The sequence below is a fragment of the Camelina sativa genome, chromosome 13, assembly GCF_000633955.1.
Source record: "Camelina sativa cultivar DH55 chromosome 13, Cs, whole genome shotgun sequence".
Taxonomy (NCBI): domain Eukaryota; kingdom Viridiplantae; phylum Streptophyta; class Magnoliopsida; order Brassicales; family Brassicaceae; genus Camelina; species Camelina sativa.
Window position 1 is genome coordinate 23,308,618 of NC_025697.1, and position 24,679 is coordinate 23,333,296.

Here is a 24,679-nt window from a genome sequence, read left to right on the forward strand (position 1 = left end):
TCTTCAGAAGCTCCTTGCCCTACATTTCCTGACTGTGGATACAAACAACCAAAGAGTGGAGTAGTACTCTCTTGCCTTGACTGCTTCCTCAAGAAGGGTTCACTCTACCGTTTCGAATATGGAGTCAGCTCTTCGATTTTCCTCTCCAGATTTCGCGGTGGAACTTGCACAACCGCTCCATCTGACCCGTTTCAAACAGTCATCCATAGAGCAATGCACCTTCTCCAAAACGGATTTGGTAACTACGACGTTTTCCAAAATAACTGTGAAGATTTTGCTCTCTACTGCAAAACAGGATTGCTCATTCTGGATAAGAACGGGGTTGGGAGAAGCGGTCAAGCTAGCTCCATGCTGGGCGCTCCTCTAGCTGCACTCCTCTCTTCACCTCTCACATTGTTGATCCCAAATCCTGTTGGTGTTGCAACTGTCACTGCTGGCGTGTATTGTATGAGCAGGTATGCTACTGATATCGGTGTTAGAAACGATGTGATCAAGGTTCCCGTTGAGGATTTGGCTCTGAACCTTGGCTTTAAAACCCTCAAGAGAAAAAGGAAAGCTTTTGACACTAGCGTCTCCAGGTGAACATAGATTCTATTATGTTCATGGATAAGTACATAAGACTGGCCACTGCGTAGTCATGATCCTTCTTAGTTTCCCCTCGATCTCATTTCTTTTTTGCTATGGTGACACTGTAAAAAAGTGGATTCCAGTATTATCAAGATTTAGTTCTATAACTTGCTTTGTGGCCTTGAAACCAGTTACGGAAAGGAGCAAACTCATATACTAAAAAGCTTATATATACATGAAAACTCCGCTTAAAATCTTCATGTATGTTGAGTTTTCAATATGTAATTGAAAGTGATTTAAGAACTTAGTGGTGGTTGCTTAGTGTTGTTGTCACCAGTTTTCTTTTTAAAGTCCTGTTCGAAATCTGCAAGATTCGCCAGTTCATCGACAGCTTCGACGGTTGTTTGAATTCTAGCTGCGTTTTCGATTAACAACGAAACCAAAGTGGCAACGGGAAGGATTTCATGTAGGCTCATCGATATGACTTTATCTTCATTGTTGTCCTCTTCAGATGGGACTTCGTCTTTAGGTTTGTTTGTCTCAATTGGAACAGTTTTCAAGGTTTCTTGAAGCTCTTGTACTGCAGAGTTCATATCAAACACCAGGAAATCCATCTTCGATGATTTTCTCGTGTTCTTCATCATTTCCCTTAATTCTCTTAAGATTTTTGAAGAAGCTGAGCTCAGTTTCATACAAGCTTCCCCGAAATGCTTCTTGACCTGGTCTGGAGCCTGTAGAAGCAGAAGACACTGGTTTTAGTTTAACAACAACCTCTAAAAGTTAGTTCTTCAAAACTATGATAAAAAAAAGGTTACCTCTGATTCATAGTTGATGCAGATACTGAGATTCTCAAGGCAATAAGCACATCTGCGCATAGCAGCACCTATCTTTACGTATAGCTTCCATGGATGCCGGAAGTTAAAGCTTCCATGTGCAGGTTCCCATCTCGCTAGATTCGCCTGAGATTATAGAAAGAAAAGGAAGAATAAGCGGCGGAAAAGCAGAAAAAAAAAAAAAAAAACTTATTCGTTATCTTATAGATAATCTGTTAAGTTACCATGGCTTCCTCTGTTCCCTTAGAGTTAAGCACACATTTGAATCCTTGTAACTTCATGTTAGTGTCTCCATCTACATTTCGATTCGTTGAGACTTCGTTCTCCTTGAAGTACTCTGCTACACAGGCTGCAGTTTTAATAATATAGTCAGCTCACTAGCTAGCTAATGCTGAATCTTTCATAACAAGTTTTGGTTTTGTAATCCCCCTTACCGTCTAATGAATCGGCAAGTTTTTCAAAGTTACGTTCAATAAGACGGTGAAGCTGAGATCCTGCCCAAATGGGGCAGAAGAAGACAGTAATGATAATGCAGATAGATGTTCCAATTGCAATAGTTGATACTCTTTGCTGAGCCATGTCAACTAGCTTATCTACTCGGTAACCGCCTACTGAGACAAGGCTAAATGTGAGGATAAAAATCATTGCTCCGTAGTCGAATCTGGCTTTGAATGACGGCACAAACCGCGAGTAAGTAGCTGTGAAAGCTGCAAGAATCAAACCCACAAAGAGGAATTTAATAAAAGATGGATCATCTTTACGTTATTTACAAGAAAAGACAGATCATTTTAGGGTTTTGGCCATTACCAAAGAGGAAAACAGAGCATCCAATCACAAAAACCTCAGCTTTCCCTGATTGAGTGGCGACCCAATGAACAGCAATGCCTAGTGATCCAGCTAATATAGTTGCCACAACTCTGTTTACACATTTTGAGAATGTTGCTCCTGTTGTACATGGAGATACACACACATATATACATACATTATAAGGTCGTTTTCACTCGTTAAAAAGAAGAAGGTTGCATAATTTTGAAGATTTAGTTTACGTACCAACATTGGCCTCGAAGACGACGACAACAGTCATGATAGCCCACATAGCATTTCCTCCAACACCATCATACAAAGGTCTCATGTAATAAAAGATTGAGACCAATGAAAGTGCAAGTCCTACTTTCAGACAATGTACCACTTTGGCCGGATCATCTGCCCCAATCCTCCAAGCTTTCCTCATAAAATTTGCGATGCGCTCCACGATAACCTTCATTACCAAATCCTTTAGCCAATGAAAGATCCTTACACTTAGTCCCGATCTAGGAACTAATCTCTCTGTTGTTCCATTGTGTACGCTTATCCTCCACTCTAGCTTCCCTGCTTCTTGTGATGCCATAGTATTATATCCGAGAACCTGAATCTTAAACTGTAAACCAAAACCTCCAAGAAAATGAATGTTTTGGTTAAGAATGTTTTGGGTGTGTTTTTTATGAACAATGGCAATGGAGTGTTACATATATAGAGATTATAAAGGGTATATAATATTTTTCAAAGTTCTTGGAGTTTTTTTTTTTTTAAGTGGTGAATTAATTTTATTTGTTTATGTACTAATATATATATTATTTATCACTCTCTCCCACTTTGATATGCAAACAAAAAAAAGATGTAAGTGGCCTAATTGAAATCTTATATTATGATTAGTTAAATTTTGTGCTACAAAGTCGTCATCGCATAAGCACTGATGTTGAAACCTGCCTTCGTACTACATCTATCCATTTCATTGCAACGTCAGAAAAATTTTAAAATAAAAAATATATCCCAAGATATAAGAAGTTTCCATTAATTTCTCATTTTAAAACGATCCAAGATTTTACGCATGTTTTGGTTTTACGATTTTACGTATAATCAACCCTATTTTGTTTACTATATATATAGTCTATCGTAGTTCTATATATTTTTTATAAAATCCATCATAGTTACATTGTAAGTTCTTTTTTATAGAAAATACTCATAATCATTTTTTAATAACTAACTCATCACAAGTTTGCAAAGATTGTTATAATTTATGATTGAGTAACTTATATTACCCAAATTACACCAACCAAAATGTTAGTTAGCTCATTACACGGTATTAAGTTTTTCTTTTCAGATCACTCTTTCATAGTCCCATACTCTCTCTCTCCCATACACGAAATTATGATATTTAAATCAATTAGATCGCTTACTATTACATGCACTAGCCACTCAGAGTTATACGTGTGCGTGTGCATTGCGTGCGTACATACGTACACGATGTCACGTTAAGTATAAAACACATGAAAAGTGGATTGTCGTAAGCAAATAAAGCCCTTCGCATATTCCTTTTCTGATTAGAGAATTCACGGTGTGACGAAATAACTTTATTACTCTTATTTGCTTTATCAATTTTTTTTTTCCATGCAATTAAGTTCGAATTAAAAGTGCTATTACACGCACCAAATGATATCAAATATATATATTTATGAAAGCAGGCACGTTTGACTTGCACTACTACCTATTAATAATGTACATATCAAAAGGTACAATATAATTCTTGAGAGGTATATATATACATATACAAACACAAACCAATTAGAAGAGAATTGACATAACCTAACTTTCATTTAGGTCACTAAGTGTGCCCCAAATTATAAGAGACCTAATTTAATATCGTTGGGTTCTCAAAAATATTATCTTGCCCTAAGTGGACGCACTTATATATATTATCACTAAACAAGATTTTTTATTTATGTCTTTAATACATATTTGTGTGGTCCATAATTAATCGAAGAGTACAAAGAAGAAAAATTTGGACAACTTGAGCTTCTTTGGGTTTCCCTATTGGGTCTTGTGAATATGTATGAAGTGCCCTTCAGCTTATCACCTTTTTGTTTGTGTGATTTGATAAGAAGAGAGCGGTTTAACTTTTTTTTGTCTTATCGAATTAGTTTTTAAATATATCGTGTTGGAATTAGGTCATGATTGAAATAAAGTTGTTTATAAGATTTATTGTATATTTCGCAAAAGAAAATCTAATACCATCGGCATGCAAATGTTGATTGAATTATTATAATAGAAAAAAAAACTTACTATTTTGTTCTATACGCACAACAGCAAATGAACGTATAATAAAATTTGCACCGAATATGCTTATACAAGACACAAAGTAAAATCTTTTTTTATTTTATTTTTTACAAATAAAATTATTATATATATATTTTTAAATGATTTCAATGTGATTTAATTAATAAGCTCTTGACTTCTGTTCTCAACTTCTCATGGATTATTTCGGATTTTGCTGACACAACATTTTTAGTGGCATAAAAAAGTCTTACGTCCTATATATCTCGTTACTTCCTTTTGTCTCCAACTTTTCTTTCATTTTTCATATTAAAATTTTGATGATTTGTTTTCTTGATCACACAATTTTGATACTTCAATATTATTTACGTGTACAAACTTTAAAAAAATACATTAAAAAATATTTACAAATTTTCATTGATAGTTAAAAACTATTTTTACCTGAATTCTTTTCTAGAAAACATTTTCTAACAACCACATATAGACAAATCAATATTTTTCCTTTCGTTAAATGTCGAGTCGTTCGCTACTCTGACTTATGCAAATATGCAAATCATACATTACCAACTCCACAACTACAAGGTACAAGCTAGCTAGAATCAATCAGAAACAACTACGTGGCAGTGGCACTGATTCATATCTCTTTGGGCCAGTCGGATTATTATTAAAAGGGCCATTAGGCCTACCTTAATAGGCTACGATAAATACAATAGTGCAGGCTTACTTAGTTACTTTTTAGTCTAATTTCTAGCTATGTTTATTATCCAAATCTCGAATCACTAATCCATACAAACTTCATTGTCCATTAGGTTTTGTTTTTGGTTATTTTGGAAGGTTGTTTTTATATTGTATTGGGGAGGGAAAGGCGGAAAGCCTAAGCTTTCTCTGTATGTTCGTGGGCCTTTCGTGATAGGAAATTTGCATCATCTCAATAAATTAGTTTAACTACTATATAAATTAGATAATGATCCACACTTTACAAAAAATATTTACGTATTGTTACAAAATAATAGTAGAAATTTTATTTATTTTATATATTTTTAAGAATTATATATTTAATTAATTTAATTTTATATTCTAATTTCGACCTGTAGTCGGTACAACTATTTTGGTTTGAGTGCGATATCAAATTCGTTAATTATAAATTCGGTAAAAACTTTAAAAAAACCAACAAAACATGTATTGACTTGTGATATGATATTACAAATTAAAGTGAACGTGTTTAAAGATCTTAATATACCAAATTTACAATAGTGATTGGTGTTAATATTAACACCATCATAGTTATTAGTATAACATGTTAGTATATATATTAACTTTATATGTGAAATTACAATTAGATTATGTATATGTTTATTGTCAACATTATAAACTTAGTATTGTTTATATAGTGAATATTATTTATAAAAAAATAATTTCAAAAATATTCTTCTATTATTTTGAAAACAAATATAATTTTTTTTGTTAGTTATTAGATTAATTAAAATGCAATAACATTTTTTCATAATATGCCACATCAAAGCTGGTTAAAGTTCTAACAACAATGTTTAAATACGTATATAGAGATATTTTTAAAATATAAGCAATGTTATATCTTAGTTCTAAAATATATATCTCATTATTAAACGATTTAGAGATATGCAAATAATTAATTTTTAGTTTTATAAATAAAATTAAGTTTTATAATTGTTTTAAATAATTTGTTATTGTTTCTTAATATATCTGAAACAATAAACAGAATATGTTAAATAATTTCAAAAAAAAAATTATTATCTTATTATTTTATAAACTAATATAAGTTTTTTTTGTTAGTTATTAAATTAATTAAAATGTATTCACATTTTTGTAATATGCCACATGGTAATAGGATTAAACTATAACACCATTGTTTAAATAAGTAAATAGAAATGCTTAGCATGGTTTGTTTTGTGATATATAATGCATTGATAAATCATTATTTAAATGGAAATCCACATAATATGTATTGCTGTGGCAAATTCGCTCGATAAATCATACAACTGTACAATCATCTATATTCGAAAGCGAGCCCGAAACACCAAGCCAACATCAGTCAAATTGTCCCAACCAAAAAAATCAAATTAGTATTAAAAAAACGAGTTTATACTTTGCCTCTATACTATTATTACAGTCGTCGGCCACTACCATTGAGATTCTCGATTTGGTATTGTATCACTTCCTCTCCTCTGCATCACTACACCAACTTGCTGCCTCAATATGCTTATGCTTTTCACGTTTGTCTTCATATGTTCCACATGTTATTATTTTATTGGTAAAAATTAGTTATATAGAGCTAATCAAATTTTGTAAATGATGATATCATTGGAAATAATTTAACTTTTTCATAAAAATCATAAATTATTTAAGGCCACTACTTTTGTGAAAATAATTACTAGAATATTAAAACTTACTTAAAATTAAATGCAAAGAGAAAGGAGTCGTCTTTGGTCTTTCTCAGGAAAAAAAAAAAAAAAAAAACAAAGTAAAGCAAATAGAAATAGAATCTCAGTGGGTATTTAAGAAAATGATTTGTCATTGGAATAGTCTTTAGTTGGAGCAGGTATGTTGTCGTGTCTTTTTGTTACTCCAAAATAATAGTCTGATAAGAATACTATGTTACATTGCACTATTGCAATTTTTATGATAGTTTAATATTACAAGGTCGTGTGTTGTATTCAACACGAAGTTTTGTTTGTGGACATGAGTTGGTCTCCTTGATTAATTAGTCTCCTAAATAGACTATGCTTTCGAGATAAGTCTCACATAAACTGAATTGACCAACAAATCGGAGCCATGTAGGATCAGAATACAGTAAAACCTCTATAAATTAATACTCTATAAATTAGTAAACACTATAAATTAATAAATTTTGTTAGTCCTAAGTCGGCCCAGTGTAAAAAATAACAAAATTTGATAAGATAATAAGATAATAATTTTTCTGAAATCCCTATATAAAATATGGTCCCAATAATATCATAAATTAATAATCATGTAAATTTACATATATATAATGTACGTAAAGAAAAAAAAATATAATGTATGTTTCTCCTAAAGCTCATACCTACAAAACAACTGTTATGTTGTATTTTTAAAATATAATGATATAAAATCTTTTGTAACATGTCATAAATATAGCTACATTTTTTTAAAGTTTTCAATTTTTAGATATCCATTATTTACATTTCGATAGTTTGATTGACTATTAAAATACAACAATCTATATTATTATTCATAATTTTAATTTTATGTATGTCATGTGTATAGGTGAATTTGTCTATTGTATTTGTAATTTATTGTTAATAATGTTTTCTAAATATTAAAAATTCAATTTCAATACCATAAAATTTTGAATATCCGAAATTTTTGTTAAAATTGTCTCAATTCATAATTTTTAAAATTTAAACTATTAAAAATATATCTATAAATTAATATCACTATAAATTAATAAAATATCTTGGTCCCAACATTATTAATTTATAGAGGTTTTACTATACTAAACTACTCATCCGTGTATAATTAATGATGTATGTCTTGTATTCGAACACCTACGAAACTTTTTTGTTTTCTACACCTTATTTTATCTATAGTATGCTCGTCTTTAATAAGGACGTGCTCTTCTTTCATGGATTAAAACATCATCCCTTTTTTAATGGATACACATGTGTTGACATGTCAATGTTTCACTTTTAGGTAACTCACGGTACATACGGTAAAACCTTTATAAATTAATACTCTATAAATTAATAAACACTATAAATTAATAAATTTTGCTGGTCCCAAGTCGGGCCAGTGTAAAAATTAACAATATTCGATAAGATAATAAGATAATAATTTTTTCGAAATCTCCTTATAAAATATGGTCCCAATAATATCATAAATTAATAATTATGTAAATTTATATATATATATATATATACTGATATAATAGTGTATGTTTCTCCTAAAGCTCAATTCTATAGAACAATTGTAATGTTGTATTTTCAACCTATAATAATATCTCTAAAATATTTTATAACATGTCATACAAATAATTAAAATTTAAAGTTTTAATTTTTAGATATGCATCATTTACAATTTGATAATTTGACAGATTATTAAAATAGGAGAATTGATATTATTATTCATAGATTTGAATTTATGTGTCTCATGTGTATAAGTCAATTTGTCTATAATATTTGTAATTTATTGTAAATAGTGCTTTCTAAATATTACAAGTTCAATTCCTAAACCATAAAATTTATAACATCCGAAAGTTTAATTTTATTTTGCTATAGTTGTTCCAATTCATAATTTTTTTAAAAATAAACAAATAAAAATATATTTATAAATTAATAATTATTAATTTACACTATAAAATAATAATTATTAATTTATAGATAAATTAATATCACTATAAATTAATAAAATGTCTTAGTCCCAACATTATTAATTTATAGAGGTTTTACTGTACATATTTATTGTGACGATGATACTAAAGTTTTGGTTTTATTTTGCCAAAATTTATATCGCACCGTATGCATGTAATTTGCGAAGTTAAAGAAAAAATAATAATCTCAAGATAAAACAGCAGTATATTATAAAGAAAACCCCATATTTTCACCAAAAAAAAAAAGAAAACCCCGTATGTCGTCTCATGCACGTACTTATTATTAACGTGAACCACCGCAAAATAAATACTTTCATACCTAAACCTAGTTAATTCATCTCTATCAAACAAAAATATGATATGATATAAGAGTACTATATACAATAATAGGCACTAGACATTTATGTGTTAAAACTTAATTAAAGGTCCTGAAGAAGCAAACTAAAAGCCAAATAAGTGGCTCCATCAGGCAAAAGACAAAAGAAAGTGAACAGAGGATTTATAAAAAGTGGAAGGAAGAATCATCATGCTCCTCCCAAGGCGACTCTTCCGCGTCTGAAAATTCCAAATCTAATCACATATTTTTACTCGTAACTATTTGTTTTTGTCTTTATTATCTTGTCTTTTTGACGATATGATCTCATATCACCATGTTGGTCCACCACTATCACCACCTAGGATGATTCCACTCCATAGCTCATTGCTTGAACCACCTTCTCTCTTCTTATTACCATCATCATGTCTCACATGTTGATGATGATGATTATGCTGGTCTTCATAACCTCCATAAGGATAAATCATCTTATTTCCTCCTCCATTAACAACGAAGTTATCATGATTACCAATTCCTTCCTCGTTCCTGTCTAGTGAAAAGCCAAGATTCTTTTTTTGGTGGTCATGATCATATTCTTGACGAAACTGAATCATACCCATAGGAGCTTGGAAAAGACCGTCCTGCCCTCCTGTCACAACTTGCTCAGTAAAATGACCGTAGGCCCCTTGAGCTCGCTTGTCTTGCATAGGGGTGGAGAAGGAGAGGCTGTGCTCATTATTATCATCATGGGTCGTGCTAGGGTTTGATGGTGATGATGTGAAGACAAAAGGAGGGTTGAGATCTGGGAGATTCTTGGTGGAAGAAGAAGTAGAGGAATTTGGAAGTAGTAATGGAAGCTTCTTGTTCTTTCTTGAACCTCCGCCTACGGGTACGTTACGGAGAGAACCACCTTCAGTCCAATATCTCCGACAAGACTTACACAAGTACCTAGGCTGAGCTAAGCTGTAGTTGTTGTAATAACAAAACTTGGTGTTGCTTGAGTTGCATCTTGGACAGTTTCTTGGTTCTTGTGGCCTGGTGCTCATCGTCGTCATCAACTTCTTTTCATCATCCATTATCATTGTGGTTGCTGATGTTGAATCCATTGTTGTTGTTGGTGGTGGTGGTTGTGTTGTGACGATGGTATTATAGGGAAGATTATTAGTAATAGTCATCTGATGTTGGTATTGATCATGATCATGGTGATGATATTGATGATGGTCCATGATGTAAGCTTCGATTACAGTTTATAATAAATCCCTGTGATAATCATGTATGATCAACCCGTCTAATGAAGCATATGAAAAACATGATAACAAAAGTAGAACAAATAAAAAAGTGACACATAACAAATAAATAAAATACTAAAACTTATTGAAAGAACATAAAAAGTCGAAGACCATGAACCAACTAACGAGATATATATATATATATACATGGAGCTATGTCTAGTATATGAATGAGAACGACCAAAGTTAATCAATAAAGGATCTGAGAGAGTGGGAACAAATAATCACTTTCTAAACGTATGGATCGAGCAAGACACTAATAAAAAGGTGTTAGGAACTGATCTCTAAAAAAGCCAGACATATCTTTTAAATAAGGGACACATTTTCAAAGAAATCAGAAGGTGGAAAGATGTAAACCTTTGAAAAGTAAAAAAAAAACAAAAAAAAAAACAAAAAAAAAAACAAAAAAAAACAAAAAAAAACAAAAAAAAAACCTAATAAACACAAACCAAAAAGCAAAAGAAAGTTAAAAAGGAAAAAAAAAAAGAATAGAGAAAGTAATTTGCAGAAGAAACAAGGAGATAAGAGAAAAAGGGAAGAAGATGTACTGACCTGATGTTCAAAGAGATGACTTAGAGAGAGAGAGGGAAAGAGAATATTTTGAGGCTAAAGTTTAGAAGTGTTGGGTTTCACTTTTATGGGCATTTTAGTGGTGGTGTGTTTGTTTTGACTATCATTTATTTCTCTCTATTTTTTAATAGATGGTTATATCATCATAAAGTAGTTGATATTTAGCATAACATATTGTTTTTTTTTCTTTTCAATTCGAGGCTAAACAAATTAGATTTAGAGTATACAAACTATACATCTAACTAACTAAATTAAGCTAAAACCTTGATTTAAAATGTAGCACTTAAAGTCTAAAACCATGATTAAGGAAAAGAATAAAAAAATCGTTAATTATGTTAAACCATGATTTAAAATGTAGCAATAACGTTAAAAATCGTTAAACCTTGATTTAAAATGTAGCAATAACGATCGTTATATAAACTATAACTAGAGAAATTAATACTTTTACATGTTTTTCCTTAGTTAACAGGCTTACATCATATATCAACGGGCTTAAAGTAGGCCGAATGTTTAACTTAGCCCAAAATATGAACGTTAACTTGGCTTGGTTGAGGCCTTCTCACTCAATTTCAAAGGAATGACCGAGACTGCGTGTCTGAGTGGGATATGAAATAACAGTGAGAGTCCACACATTCTCCACCATCGATCTACTCCCAATTGACACGTGTATGAAATCCAGATCATTGCGGTTTTCTTGAATGATTCTTGAAATCTTTGGAGTTTGAACTAATAAAAAAAATGTAATATTTTGGTCCTCCGTTCTCCTCATGTTGTTCTACTGCGCAATTAAATTCGATGTTATCTTGTTTGGTTTAATTATTTCACTAAAATCGAAGTTCGATGTGTATTTCTTTTACCGGAAAGAGCTTCTAAAGGAAGCAGATTTTATCAAGAAGGTAACATACATGATACATGTAAAGAAAGAGCCTTCAAAGGTTCTTGTTTTTTTTTTTTCTTTGTTACAAACATGATGAATAATATCCATTATACATCTCTGTTTCTCTATACATAAGTTTCAAGAAATATTCAAAGATTACAAACACAAACAACAACAATAAGTGTGAAAGATACTGGGCTTCGTAATGATTTTAATAATGGTCATGTCATTTTCTTGGAAATACTGAAAAAAGAAAGAAAAAAATCATTAGCAAAAGTTTGAAGATATATGTAGAAACCACAGGAGCTTTCTTGGTTTTTTGTTTTTGTTTTTAGTCTTGTATAAATCTTTAACAGGGCAGCATCTCAAACTGTAGTCTTCTTGTTCTTCCATGGAACCACTTGCTTTAGTCCTGAATACACATTCGTCTGATCCAACCAGAAAACAAAGTTAAGTGCTAGTATATATTCTACATCCTCTTTATAAGGACATAGAAGATATTTGTACAATTCATACACACACACACACACACGCAAAGAGCTCTTATTCATGATATTTCAAAAATGTTTTCTATAGGAGCTAGTAACGCTGATTATATGATCTAGTTGACCCCATCCTACTGATTTTTCAAACATTTATTGCGACTTTACAAAGAATATGTAGAAACATAACATAAAACAGAGGACTTACCCAGAAGTGAGTCTTTGAAGAAGAAGGAGGTGGTTTAGGAAGAGTAGAGAAGCTCCCTGTTCTGCTAATACTTGAGATCTTCACTTCACAAAACCTGCTGCTTTGGCTGCTACTAATATCATCAGCATCACCATAGCCTAAGCCTTTGTCTTCATCTTCCTCTTCGTTTCTGCTGTATTTACTCTCTCTGTCTACGGAAGATGGAAACACATAACTACCTTTACCAAACTCTGTTTTTCCCTTTAATGCTTTCCTCCTCCTAAACCCAAAAAACCCTAATCTCCCTCTCTTCTTCACAAGAGCCACAGAGCCACTACTCGTATCCTTCTGCTTAGAGTCCCCTTCCACATCCTCTAAATCACCATCGATGTCACTCCTGAAAGAACCATAACAATCAGCACTACCTTTCACCATCATCCTAAACGAAGGTGAATCCATCCTTTTTGACCTCGTCATGCTATAAGGTCCATCAAAAACAGTGATGGGCGATTGCAGTTTCGTAGCTAGTCCTCCATCTTTTTCAAGCAAGAGTAGCCTTGGTGGTAGCTCCAGGGACTTGTGCGTTTCAGGAGAAGATGAGGAATAAGAAGGTAATGGTGAGGAAGAGGAGGAAGAAGAAGAAGAGTGTTGCTTGGGCTTGCCAGGCTCTTCTTCCCAGCTAAAGGGGACTGTAGCTGCTATGGAACTGTGAATAGGTGAGGACATAGAGTCAGAGTGGCTGTGAGTGTTGGGTTTTATTGGTAACACCGGTAGTTTCATTACTGTCAGGTTTCCTTCTTGTTCTGTTTCTTTTTCAGCTTCCATGGTTCTAATGTGCAAGTTGGATCTTTCTCTCTGCTCTTCTCTTTCTCTGAGGTGTGTGTCTTTTATATCTACAAGTGTTTTATACCAGTTTCTAGTGTTTCGTGCTGATTTGGGAGTCAGGGAGCACATTAAAGGCACTTAAATAAATTTTTGATTAATGACAATAAAGATTAGGAACAATATATGTCTTTTATCATAAAGAAAAAGAAGCAAGTTGAACGCCGAAAAGGGAAAATAATATTCAGTATATGTCTTTTACATTTTATTTTCATATAAACAAAACAAAATGTCTAAAATATTTCAACTACCGGTCTCATCTTATCTTATTTTTCATTAGTTATTAACTTGTTACTAATGGTTTTTAGATTACCTATGTGGTATTTAATTATACATTTTTTTATTAAGTATGAATTACTTTTACATTCTCTAGAAATTTGTTTTGGTTCAACAAAGAGAAAAAAATAAAAAGAAAAGTCGCTGGAAAGTGACATAGGTATATGCTTTAGCAAAAGTCGGGTTTAGATGTTGTGGTCAGTCAAGCCTTTAATTCAAAATCAGGCGTGGCAAAGAAACTACGTAACATGTAACTTTCGTATAACGAGAAAAAATAGGGAAACCAACAAAAGAGATTATTTATGAGAAGAGATCATGAAAGCAAAGTAATCTGAAGAAACATGAGCCACTTGGAACTTCTCTTGAGCTCCATCAACTTTTCAAATGCTCCAACAAATTAAATTATCCCTTTATTAACATGGATATATATATATATATATATATGTCTATCGAAATGTAGTATAAAACTACTCGATATTAGTAATTTAATGTGACATAACAAGAACATAAATGGGGTCCAAAGTAACATCTAAATATATAACACTAAAAATTCACCAAAGAAGCTTGAGGTTTTAGACTAAAAGAAAATAATAAACAAATGTTAGAGACATCGTTAGGGAATTAGTTAATTTAATTGTCAAGGTATTTGACTTATCTCTAACGTCCAAAGCAATTGAATGATGAAAGCAGTGGAAAACATTTGGTAAAATATAATCCAACTTAAAGTCTGTAATAATACTAATCAATATCCGAATGAGTAAAAGCTTTTCTTGACCTTTTCAAGGAAAACAAGAGCGACCAAATAAAGTAGAGGACTGACAAAGATAGGTGGCAAGAGTTCGCTCGTCATAATGAAATGATTTGATAAAAGACCAAATTGGGGAAATCTCGCAGTCAAATTGCAATCCGCAAGCTGGCTAACAAATATACGCATTATTGCACATAAAAATAAAATAAAAGACCATGAACAAAGCAAAATCAATGGGATGACAAATCCAAATATCTTCAACACATATTGGTTATACACATGCATGCATGCTTTCACGTTAGCATACAACCATGTGCATGTGCCCAATAAACAGTACCTTTCGGCTTTAGTTTACTTATAATTTTGCTAGTTTCAATTGAAAGTTAGGAGCTCTTTTTTTTCTTTCCATTTTCTAAGAAAGGAACCTTGATTCAATCAAGACAACATTTCTGTCTAAACAAATACAAATAGTGAACTGCGAGCGATAACGATTATAGAATTTAAAAACCTGTTTATTTGCATATAGATATTGTTGTTCTGACAAAGAAATGACTAAATAACAAAAGAAAATTATGACAGAGCACAAAGGCCCAAAAGACAGTTTTGTAATGTAATGGACTCGATTTGAACGAGCATAGACAAGAAACAAAAGTATTAAAGAAATGAAAGTGAAGGTTCCAAAGAACATTTAAAGATTTTATCCTCAGACTATGAGCCACTTTGTTTTGGAACTTTCTTCCATGTCCAGTCTCGTTTGTTATCCCTCCACTTATCAATTTCAAAAAACACAAAGAAGTAGAGGGAATCAAAGACAAATCATAAAATAGGAATCTCATTTGAATTATAAGAAAAAAAGAGAGACATAAAAGGAGGAAAAGAACTTTGATCAATCAAGAATATGTCTCAAAGCGAATAATTTCAAATCAGAGAAAAAAAGGTCAGCAGATTGAACTATTGATGAACAGTATTTCTGATGAATGTTAAAAACATGGGATATTAGCAGTTCTGCAAATTAAAAATAGATCAAGGTAACTAAAACCCCATATCCGAGAAAGAAAAAAAATATCATATTGTGGACTCGTGTAGTTCGGCTATTAGACAAGAATACTGCAAACCGGACACTATGCTACGCTGCTTAATCGTCAATTTTTCACACTCAATTAATAGCTTATGCATCCTTCTGGATGCGGCTAAAGATCTCAATGGGGAGAAGAATAAGCAATTTGATACGAAGAGACATTATTCAAGTAAACAACTGATACAGCGATTACCTTCTCATTTTGCGAATGAATGTCCTTTAACAGCTATGATTTATGAACAGTGTTTCTGGATACCAAAATCATGGAGATTATTATTAGCAAGAATGATCAAACACAAATTTTGGCGACGATTCCAACGGTTAAAAACTTTTGTGATTCAAAGATTCTTTCTCAACTGATACCATATATGTTAGTACTCTCGAAGACAAAAAAAATTGGTGAAGCATGCATCACTAGCTTGACATATATTTTTCAATCATATTTTTATGGGGTTGTTAGCAAATTAATACATTTTGGAAACTTAATTGGGAAACTAATATATTAACTATTTAAAATTAGAAAAGTAGGGTGTTGTGTAATAAAGAGTTTGTGAGATAGGGAGAAATGGTAGGACATAGGTTTGGTGAGAAAATTACAAAAATAGGTATGTGTGGGTAAGAAATAAATATTTTTTTTTCCCTTCAATCATAATTATTCAAATAATTGTTAATATAATCTATTTTTAGAAAACTTCTTAGATACAAAAAAATACATTTTTTTTCTTTACAATTTGATATGAGTTTTATTTAATAATTTTTAAATATATTATATAAATATTTTGTATCCATATACCTTAGTATGTGTACAAATGTCTATACACATTATTTTATGTACAAATGTCTGTACACATTATTCTGTGTACAGATGTCTGTACACATTATTATGTGTACATATGTCTGTACACATTATTAACTTTACAGATGTAATTTGTATAAAAACATTGCAGTACAAGCATATGTACAAACATTTGAAACCCTAATAATGAAATAATTTTTATCTGTACACCTGATAATGTGTACAGACATCTGTATACAAAATAGCGTGTACAGACATTTGTACACTTAATTAGGTGTACAGATCTAAAATTTGTAAAAAATATTTAATATTATCAAATAAAATCATCAAGCAAAATGCATATCCAATTATATAAAAAAACATAGAATTTTTTTTTCAATAAAAATTTAGAATATTTTTTAATTAGTCAGCATTTTTATTTTTAGATTATACGGAGCATATAATAAAAAAGAAAAAAATTAAAAAGAAAATAAAAATAAAAGATTCAATGGCATGTGTTGTAAATATTAAATGTTGATAAGGGTTTGAAAGTCTTGTGAACAGTAGAAAACAGTAAAAATTGTGGTATTTGCTAATTGTAAATAGTGATTGTACTACTTTTACAATTATGTTTTGAAAACTGTCTATTTTATTGAATATCTCTATTTTTATTACCATATCCGACACTGGTACAACAAAAAAAAATTCTAACAGAAACGGGAATTAAATAAAAGACCCATTAAATAATATAGAGAACCAGTTGACTCCTTTAAACTAGGAGATAATTAATCTCAAACATGAGACTAACTCAAAACTCAATAAGACTCCTTCAAAATCCAAGAGATGATGAATCATATTGACTTGTTTGGCCGGAGAACTGATAAATTCAAAGCTATTTCTCTGATTAACAAAGAGATGATAGAGATCCTGAAATCAAATCCAAGAAGATGAAGAGAAAGCTTTAGCGAAGGTATATTTTTGTTAAATTTCTTAATTTGATGGATAATCTAAAACCCTAGTTAGACTCTATAATTAATCAGGCCACTTTCTGAGTTTCTTGTGTTTACAGGAAGGTGACGAATGTTGAGACTGATTCAATCAACGTTCAAGAAATATGGCGACGATTTCTGATAAATTGAGTCTGATTTTGATCATAATCGTAATCGAAGGATCTACTTTCCGACGAGTTTCTTCTTCCGAAATTTGTAACGGAAATTGCGGTAGGTTGACTCTGCCATATCCCTTTGGCTTTTCTCCTGGCTGTCCGATCCGATTCCATTGCTCTGAGGTGGATCAAGAGACCAAGATCGGAGGGTATTCCGTCCAAAACGTGACGGATAACAGTATATTCGTCGGCCTTCCACACAATTGTAGTCGGAAGATTGAAGACATGACTACGCTTTTCGCCGCGCAGTTTGCACCGACGTCGGAGAACAGTTTCTTGATGGACGAATGTATGTATAAAACAAACGGTTGCTCGATAAATCAGGGTTTCTTGGAGAACACGTTAAAACTGCAAAGCTGTGGCTCCACGGGAAATATAAGCTGTTTTTCATTAGATACTAATTCTAAGTTTTTCAGCATGAAGGATTTGAGGAATAGCTCTTGCAGTTTGTTGTTTTCGTCGATAGCTTTTGGGTCTGTAGGTGCGAATACGGGGATAGCGCTAGAGTTCGAAAGGGTTCAGTTAGGCTGGTGGTTGAAGGAAGGTTGCGAAAATAAACCTTGCGCAGAAAACGCAAACTGTACACAAGTTGACATTCCCGATGGAAATGCAGGACATCGGTGCTCATGTCTTGAGGATTACCAAGGAGACGGATACATCAATCCTTGCCTCAGAGTTAGAGTGAAAGGTTAGTCTGAAATCCGAGTATGAGCCTGATTTTAAACCGGGTAGTCTGTTTGACCCAAAACAGAGTACTCTGCATTAGGCCATTAGCTACTTATGTGTGTGTATAAGGAGGCTATAAGCTGACAAGAAATTGTGATTGCAGAAAATTTGACTCTTTTTCTGTTGATAAGTGATAATTTGTAATCACACAACAGAATATTACCGCTATGTTTTATCTAAAAAGCAAATATACAGAGCACTCTGCATCAGCTACCTCTATATATAAATTACGTATCTAATAGAAGCTACCATTTTTATCAAGTGTTGTAATCTACAACTACTTTCTCGTCTCTAACAGTTTATATCTTAACAAATTTTGGGTTTGGCAGGAAATGTCGGAGTAAAATTCATTATTGGCATGGGTGTCTCTTTTATTGCCCTTGTTGTAATCTCTCTTTATTTCTTTACAAGGAATAGAAGAAAGCAAAAACAGAGACATAAAGGTTAAACTTGAACTTTTTAGTCGAAAAGGTTGAAAAAAACTAGATTCTCGATAGAGTTTTTAACGTTGAATGACCCTTTTGGTTTTATTGCCTTTTGGATCAGGCAAATATGTCCAAGATCATAGGTTAAAAGATGCACAATTATTGCAACTTGACTTTGATACCGTAAGATTAGCAACTAATGACTTCTCTCCAAACAACCATCTTGGAGAAGGTGGCTTCGGTGCAGTTTATAAGGTTATAAGATTTGATTAACTGATCGTTACTAATTATGTTTATGAACTCAATGATGATTAGATCTCTCTTACGTATGTTTCAATAATCACCAGGGTGTTCTTGATTCTGGGGAAGAGATAGCTGTGAAAAGATTGTCAGTGAGATCAGGACAAGGAGACAATGAGTTCGTAAACGAAGTCTCATTGGTCGCCAAACTTCAACATCGTAATCTTGTTAGGCTTTTAGGTTTCTGTTTGGAAGGAGAAGAACGACTTCTCATCTATGAGTTCTTTAAGAACACAAGCCTCGAAAAGTTCATATTTGGTACCTTACTTAAGACCTGAACACAAACATCTCTATCTTTTATTACTTATATAGAGAATGATCCAATATTTGATTCTTTCTCAGATTCCAATAGGAGAACGACCTTGGATTGGGAAACACGTCATAGGATCATCACAGGTGTTGCTCGAGGTCTTCTTTATCTCCATGAAGGTTCTCGTTTCAAAATAATTCATCGAGATATGAAAGCCAGCAATGTTCTGTTGGACGATGCAATGAATCCGAAAATCGCGGATTTTGGAATGGCAAAGTTGTTTAATACGGACCAAACAAGTCAGACCATGTTTACAAGCAGAGTTGCAGGAACTTAGTAAGCTGCCCAAAAAATTAAGTATCCTTTTGGTTCCATCAATTCTTTGAAAAAAATATCAAAAGCCTAAAGTTATCTTGTCGTTGCAGTGGTTACATGGCTCCAGAGTATGCAATGAGTGGGCAATTCTCGGTGAAAACTGACGTATATAGCTTCGGTGTACTAGTCCTTGAGATCATTAAAGGTAAGAAAAACAACTGGTCTCCGGTAGAACAAAGCTCACTGTTCCTCCTTAGCTATGTAAGTGAAAAATATTACTAATGTTTTACTTTTTTTACTTTAGACTTTGACATATTTTTAACTCATGTATTGTCTTTATATGTATAGGTGTGGAAATGCTGGAGAGAAGGAAAAGTGTTGAACATTGTGGATCCAAGTTTGATTAATGATACAATAGGTCTAAGTGATGAGATCATGAAATGCATTCACATTGGTTTGTTGTGTGTTCAGGAGAATCCAGAGAGTAGACCAACAATGCCTTCTGTTGTTGCAATGCTCAATGCAAATTCTTTCACTTTACCGAGACCCTTGCAACCGGCTTTTTACTCAGGGGTTGTAGAGCCATCGTCAAGAGACAACAATCACACAAGTAGTACTGCGTCTTTGAATAATGTTACCATTACTGAGTTAGATCCTCGTTAAATTAAGTGTGTAAAAACTAAAAAGACTACAAATGTAAATTCTCTATTGCTTTAATGAATGTATAACTATAATTTCTGAATATTCTTCAAGGTTTCTGTTTTTTTTTTCTCCAAATAGAATTTAAGAAGTAATTTTGACAAAATTCTCATTCATAAATGTTACCTTTACATTAAATTAGGCCAAAACTGATATATTTCCCATCTCTCTGTTTCCTTTTATACAATTCAGCGTACTGAACTATAAATAAAAGTTATAAATCTAATATCATCAGTACTCAGAAGATTGATTAACCTTTAAGAATATCATTGTTGGTTGTTGCTTGAGTCTCTGAATCCACCGGTGCAGGGACTGAAGAGTTAACCCGATTTGGTTTCCCGGAAGCTCTCTCATCAGATTTATTACCCCAGCAATGCTTTGTGAGATGTCCTTTCCTCCCACAGTTTTCACAGACGATGATGACTCTCCCGTCTCTCTCGGGTTCTTTCCTCTTCCAACCTATGCTCTGGGATCCTCTATGTGTTGTTCCTAGGCTAGGTCTCCTTTCCATCTGAGAGGAGCCTGCGGCTGGTCTATATGTAACCCCTCCTTGTGCTCCATTTCTACGGAGCTCTTCCTCAGCTTTCACTCGTTCCATTAACATCCAGACCGGTAAAAACTCCTCTTCCATTAACCTGGTGCAGAAGCCTCTCCACGATGGGGGAAACTTGGAGATGATGGTACTCACATGAAACGTCTCATCAAGAAACATACCGGCACTCACTATGGAGTCGGCAATTCTGTTAAAGACTTGGACTTGCTCGAGTATGGGTCTTTCTTCCACCATTTTGAATTCAATGTACTTTCTGACTTGTGACCTCTTCGAATTGGATTCCTCACACTGGTAAACCCATTTTAACTCGTCCCAAAATTCTTTGGCATGCTTAAATTTCTCCGAATACTGACGGTATAGATGATCAGACAAGGAGTTCATCAAGTGATTATGGCAAAGGTAATCATCTCTCAGCCATATTTTGTCCGAAACATCAGCTCGAGTTATTTCGCAGGGGTTGGTTTCAGGGCCTTGAGAGCTACCAATACCGGGACAGGGTTCAGAGAGAACATAAGTCAGATTAAATTGCTTCAAAAAGAGTTCCATCTGTGTTGCCCAGGAAAGATAACCCTTCCCATCAAACCGTGAAGTCTTGATAAGAGAAAACCCGTGAGAGCTGTTCTTCTTATCCGCAGCCTCAGAAGTATCTCCGTGCTGTGTTGATTCAGATCTGCATTATGTTTTACAGCAAGATAAGCGGTCTGCATAATGGCCAGTACCACGAAGAATATATGACGATAAACACTGAAAGCAATGACAGGGAGCATGAACCTTACTTCAATTTTGATTGGCACTGCTTAATACCTTCTTCTATTGCTGCAAAATTCTTAGTGATCACAGACCATTGGTTAGTTGACAAATGTACTCCTGACAAAGAAGAAACATGAAAGCTTTCTCAGCACAGCAGTTGCAGCATGAAGTCAATAAAGCAATACTATAAGTAAAGGATAGTGGCAGAGGAACCAACTGCTTAGAGTAACCCCATTAGAGAACCATAAAATAAATGAGCAAAAGATCAATACTTTAAGAAACCTCTAGCAGTGGAAACACTAACAACTAAAATCAACAGAAGCATAACTAGAACAATGGCTTCCTGAAACCACTTATAGCAATCAGAATCAAGATAAGAGACGACCAAGTGTGTTTCAAATTACCTCTAAAAGCCTTCCCATGTTCCTGAGAACCAATGGACAGAAAAGCTTGGCCTCTGTACTTTTGAACCGTCGCATTTCGCTTCTCCGATAACTACAGTTAAAAGACCCAACAATGATCATAATGTCTACTCTATACAGTGGTGTCAAACCTATAGAAGAACAATGTCAATAGGTAAAGTCGCAACCTTACAAATAAAGCGGTCATCTTCACCACCAACGGAAGCGACAACAACAGAACCTGTCTCATTCTGCGCCGGAGCCACCGTTGCCTCTACGAGGGCTTCACCGGGAGTGGATAACAAAAAGGCCTCCATGACATCTCTGACTAGCTTCTTGTGAATGGTCCCGGATAAGTCGAAACCGAGTTTAGCAGAAGCGTCGATCCGGAGCTTGAACTCAGTCATTTGGTCCATATCAGCTTCTCTGAGTATACCCTTCACTGTTTCCTCGATCTTTTGTTCCATTGTTTCACCCGAACCAAGAACTAACGAATTCTCCATTTCCCAAAAAAAAAGAGTTCGCAGCAGAGCTTTTATTGTTGTTGTTGGCCGGCGTGTTATATTTTAGGGTTCATTCTGAAATCGCCGGGGAAAAAAGCCTGGTCGGAGGGAGTGGGAGCAAAACAGAAAGGTTCTACCGAGAATTGAACTCGGGTTACTGGATTCAGAGTCCAATGTCCTAACCGCTAGACCATAGAACCGTTTTGCTATAGCGTTTTACATTAATATTCTTATACATAACCAAAAAGGCCCAGTTAGTTGGCCCATATTTTGATACAGCCCAACACTATCTTATAGGGCTTCGTCGATGCTTAAATTTAGTTTAGTGGTTAAATCAGCGTAAACGTGTAGAATGTTATGTTGGAGTAATTAACAAAAATTAATAATGAATCACGAAAGTACAGCCGTGCGATCATACCTTAATAACAATATAACTACACTCTGGATTCTTGCCACGTGACAGCTCGCTCTCGTTAATAGTAGCAACGCCATAGTGTGTGAGAGAAAGAAAAAAAAAAAGTCGCAGGGGAGCGTAAGAAAAAAAACACACGGAGCTTTTTTTATTTATTAATGGGCCTTATTGGGCTTACATTTAACCGTTGAGGAAGAAAAGAAACGCTAGTTTTCTCCGCCTCCAAAACGCGTTTGCGGTTTGTTTAAATTGCATCATTTAGGACCGTACGTTTTTAAAGTATCGGATTGATCAACGGTCATTATGGATGATAATTATACCCGTTACTCCGTTAGAGAACGCATCAACGATTATAATTATATATACTCGGAGAAACTCTTTTTATTTTTCACACATTATTATTATTTTTCCCCAAATTTTCTCTCTTCTCTCTTTTTTTTGTTCTTTCTCGAAGAAGAAGAAGTCTTCGACGATTCGTGGGGAGATTGGTTTCAAATTAGCCTTAAGGTTAGTGTATGTATTCAATTTCTCTGAATCGCGTAATCGTTTCTAGGATTGATAAGTTTTTTTTTGTAATCGCTCTTATGTATGTTGTATTGATCTATCTAGGGTTTGTTTTTGGTTTGATTCGAGAACGAAACTACTACAATCGGCTGGGCTTGGCCTCCTTCGTGATTGATTTGGTTAGGGTTCTTCCACCTCTGATCCTCTTGGTGTTCTTTGTTTTTTTTTAGGGTTTCTAGATTTAATCACTAATCGCTCTTATATATGTTGTATTGATCTTTCTAGGGTTTTGTTTCTAGTTTGATTCGAGAACGAAACTACTACAATCGGCTGGGCTCGGTTCCTAGATCCTCTTCGTGTTTTCTGTTTGTTTTAGGGTTTCCAGATTTACTCACTAATCGTTCTTATATATGTTGTGCTGATCTGATCCAGGGTTGTTTGGTTTGATTCTGGCAAGAAGCTATTTCAATCGGTTTTGTATCTTCTTCCTCATAAGTTTCTTACCCTGAACCTCTCCTCGTAAGTTTCTTACCCTGAACCTCTTCGTGATTTTGTTTAAGGTTTCGAAATCTTACTAATCCTCTGTTGTATTTAACTTTTGTTTTAGAGGTTTCGAATCTAATTCATGGGAGCTTGTCTCCGCTTCGTCGAGGTATTACTCTGTCTCTCTCGTTTTGTTTTTGTTTGAGGATTGAAATCGAACCAGTACAACTGATTTAGTTCATGATTTGATCAGATTTATTTTTCCTGTACTTAAGCAGATGGCTTTTGTAAGTTCCTATATTTGTTGTATTGATCTATCTAGGGTTTGCGTTTCTGGTTTGATTCGAGAACGAAAATACTACAATCGGCGAGGCTTGGTCTCCCTCATTGATTTGGTTAGGGTTCTTCCTCCTCTGTTCCTCTTCGTGTTTTTTTTTTTGTCTTTTTAGGGTTTCCAGATTTACTCACTAATCGTGACCAAATAAAGACTTTTGTTTTAGAGATTTCGAATCTAAACCATGGAAGCTTGTCTCCGCTTCTTCGAGGTAATACTCTGTCTCTCGTTTTGTTTTTGTGTTTTTTGTTTTCGTTTTTCAATTTTGTTTGAGGATTAAAAGCGAACCAGTACAACTGATTGAGTACATGATATGATAAGATTTATTTTTCTGTATTTAAGCAATTGGCTTTTGTATTATTGTGGTTTTGGAATCAAGATTTTAATTTTGGTTTTTGTTTTCTTGATCCAACTACAAAGAAAGAACCTCTCTTTAACAACGAATTCAAAGCCTTTATTTGGTTCTGGCTTCTTGTTTTGCGGATTCTTATGTAGGGGATTTTAGTTT

The 24,679-nt window shown here is 33.5% G+C and overlaps 6 protein-coding genes and 1 non-coding gene across 7 annotated transcripts; 2 read left to right on the forward strand and 5 right to left on the reverse strand.

The window, feature by feature from the left end:
- On the forward strand, window positions 4-734 carry LOC104738539 (the record flags this gene model as incomplete). Its single annotated transcript, XM_010458702.1, has 1 exon — window positions 4-734. A coding segment is annotated over one exon (579 nt), but the record flags the coding sequence as incomplete, so codon positions are not given.
- LOC104737657 (aluminum-activated malate transporter 10) lies at window positions 823-2,860 on the reverse strand. The gene is made up of 6 exons (XM_010457882.1): window positions 2,451-2,860; window positions 2,208-2,345; window positions 1,835-2,107; window positions 1,625-1,749; window positions 1,383-1,526; window positions 823-1,298 (listed from the first exon to the last, which is right to left on the reverse strand). The coding sequence occupies exons 1-6, from the start codon at window positions 2,785-2,787 to the stop codon at window positions 864-866; spliced, it is 1,452 nt and encodes a 483-aa protein (XP_010456184.1). The 5' UTR covers window positions 2,788-2,860; the 3' UTR covers window positions 823-863.
- Window positions 9,218-11,118, reverse strand: LOC104737659 (dof zinc finger protein DOF4.1-like). The gene is made up of 2 exons (XM_010457883.2): window positions 11,029-11,118; window positions 9,218-10,447 (listed from the first exon to the last, which is right to left on the reverse strand). The coding sequence occupies exon 2, from the start codon at window positions 10,411-10,413 to the stop codon at window positions 9,520-9,522; it is 894 nt and encodes a 297-aa protein (XP_010456185.1). The 5' UTR covers window positions 10,414-10,447; window positions 11,029-11,118; the 3' UTR covers window positions 9,218-9,519.
- Window positions 11,960-13,533, reverse strand: LOC104737660 (uncharacterized protein At4g00950-like). The gene is made up of 2 exons (XM_010457884.2): window positions 12,614-13,533; window positions 11,960-12,351 (listed from the first exon to the last, which is right to left on the reverse strand). The coding sequence occupies exons 1-2, from the start codon at window positions 13,415-13,417 to the stop codon at window positions 12,289-12,291; spliced, it is 867 nt and encodes a 288-aa protein (XP_010456186.1). The 5' UTR covers window positions 13,418-13,533; the 3' UTR covers window positions 11,960-12,288.
- On the forward strand, window positions 17,189-20,216 carry LOC104737661 (putative receptor-like protein kinase At4g00960). Its single transcript, XM_010457885.2, has 8 exons — window positions 17,189-17,321; window positions 17,421-18,204; window positions 18,572-18,685; window positions 18,789-18,922; window positions 19,015-19,225; window positions 19,310-19,553; window positions 19,643-19,793; window positions 19,881-20,216. The coding sequence occupies exons 2-8, from the start codon at window positions 17,466-17,468 to the stop codon at window positions 20,193-20,195; spliced, it is 1,908 nt and encodes a 635-aa protein (XP_010456187.1). The 5' UTR covers window positions 17,189-17,321; window positions 17,421-17,465; the 3' UTR covers window positions 20,196-20,216.
- Window positions 20,346-22,588, reverse strand: LOC104737662. The gene is made up of 4 exons (XM_010457888.2): window positions 22,124-22,588; window positions 21,939-22,029; window positions 21,561-21,651; window positions 20,346-21,454 (listed from the first exon to the last, which is right to left on the reverse strand). Exons 1-4 carry the CDS (start codon window positions 22,436-22,438, stop codon window positions 20,482-20,484), a joined length of 1,470 nt encoding a protein of 489 aa, XP_010456190.1. The 5' UTR covers window positions 22,439-22,588; the 3' UTR covers window positions 20,346-20,481.
- TRNAQ-CUG lies at window positions 22,567-22,638 on the reverse strand. Its single transcript has one exon. It is a non-coding gene; the product is annotated as a tRNA-Gln (tRNA).

What these genes read in the sequence shown, in the direction of transcription:
- LOC104737657 (XM_010457882.1), bottom strand. Translation starts at nt 2,787, where the DNA reads ATGGCATCACAAGAAGCAGGGAAGCTAGAGTGGAGGATAAGCGTACAC. An exon ending in CGTCTTCGAGGCCAATGTTG is followed by an intron (nt 2,346 to 2,450) that starts GTACGTAAACTA and finishes CATGTACAACAG; the next exon opens with GAGCAACATTCTCAAAATGT. An exon ending in ACTTGCCGATTCATTAGACG is followed by an intron (nt 1,750 to 1,834) that starts GTAAGGGGGATT and finishes TTAAAACTGCAG; the next exon opens with CCTGTGTAGCAGAGTACTTC.
- LOC104737661 (XM_010457885.2), top strand. Translation starts at nt 17,466, where the DNA reads ATGGCGACGATTTCTGATAAATTGAGTCTGATTTTGATCATAATCGTA. An exon ending in GCTTCGGTGCAGTTTATAAG is followed by an intron (nt 18,923 to 19,014) that starts GTTATAAGATTT and finishes AATAATCACCAG; the next exon opens with GGTGTTCTTGATTCTGGGGA. An exon ending in AGCAGAGTTGCAGGAACTTA is followed by an intron (nt 19,554 to 19,642) that starts GTAAGCTGCCCA and finishes TTGTCGTTGCAG; the next exon opens with TGGTTACATGGCTCCAGAGT.
- LOC104737660 (XM_010457884.2), bottom strand. Translation starts at nt 13,417, where the DNA reads ATGGAAGCTGAAAAAGAAACAGAACAAGAAGGAAACCTGACAGTAATG. An exon ending in CTTCAAAGACTCACTTCTGG is followed by an intron (nt 12,352 to 12,613) that starts GTAAGTCCTCTG and finishes TGGTTGGATCAG; the next exon opens with ACGAATGTGTATTCAGGACT.
- LOC104737662 (XM_010457888.2), bottom strand. Translation starts at nt 22,438, where the DNA reads ATGGAGAATTCGTTAGTTCTTGGTTCGGGTGAAACAATGGAACAAAAG. An exon ending in ATGACCGCTTTATTTGTAAG is followed by an intron (nt 22,030 to 22,123) that starts GTTGCGACTTTA and finishes TTTTAACTGTAG; the next exon opens with TTATCGGAGAAGCGAAATGC. An exon ending in CAGTGCCAATCAAAATTGAA is followed by an intron (nt 21,455 to 21,560) that starts GTAAGGTTCATG and finishes AACATAATGCAG; the next exon opens with ATCTGAATCAACACAGCACG.
- LOC104737659 (XM_010457883.2), bottom strand. Translation starts at nt 10,413, where the DNA reads ATGGACCATCATCAATATCATCACCATGATCATGATCAATACCAACAT.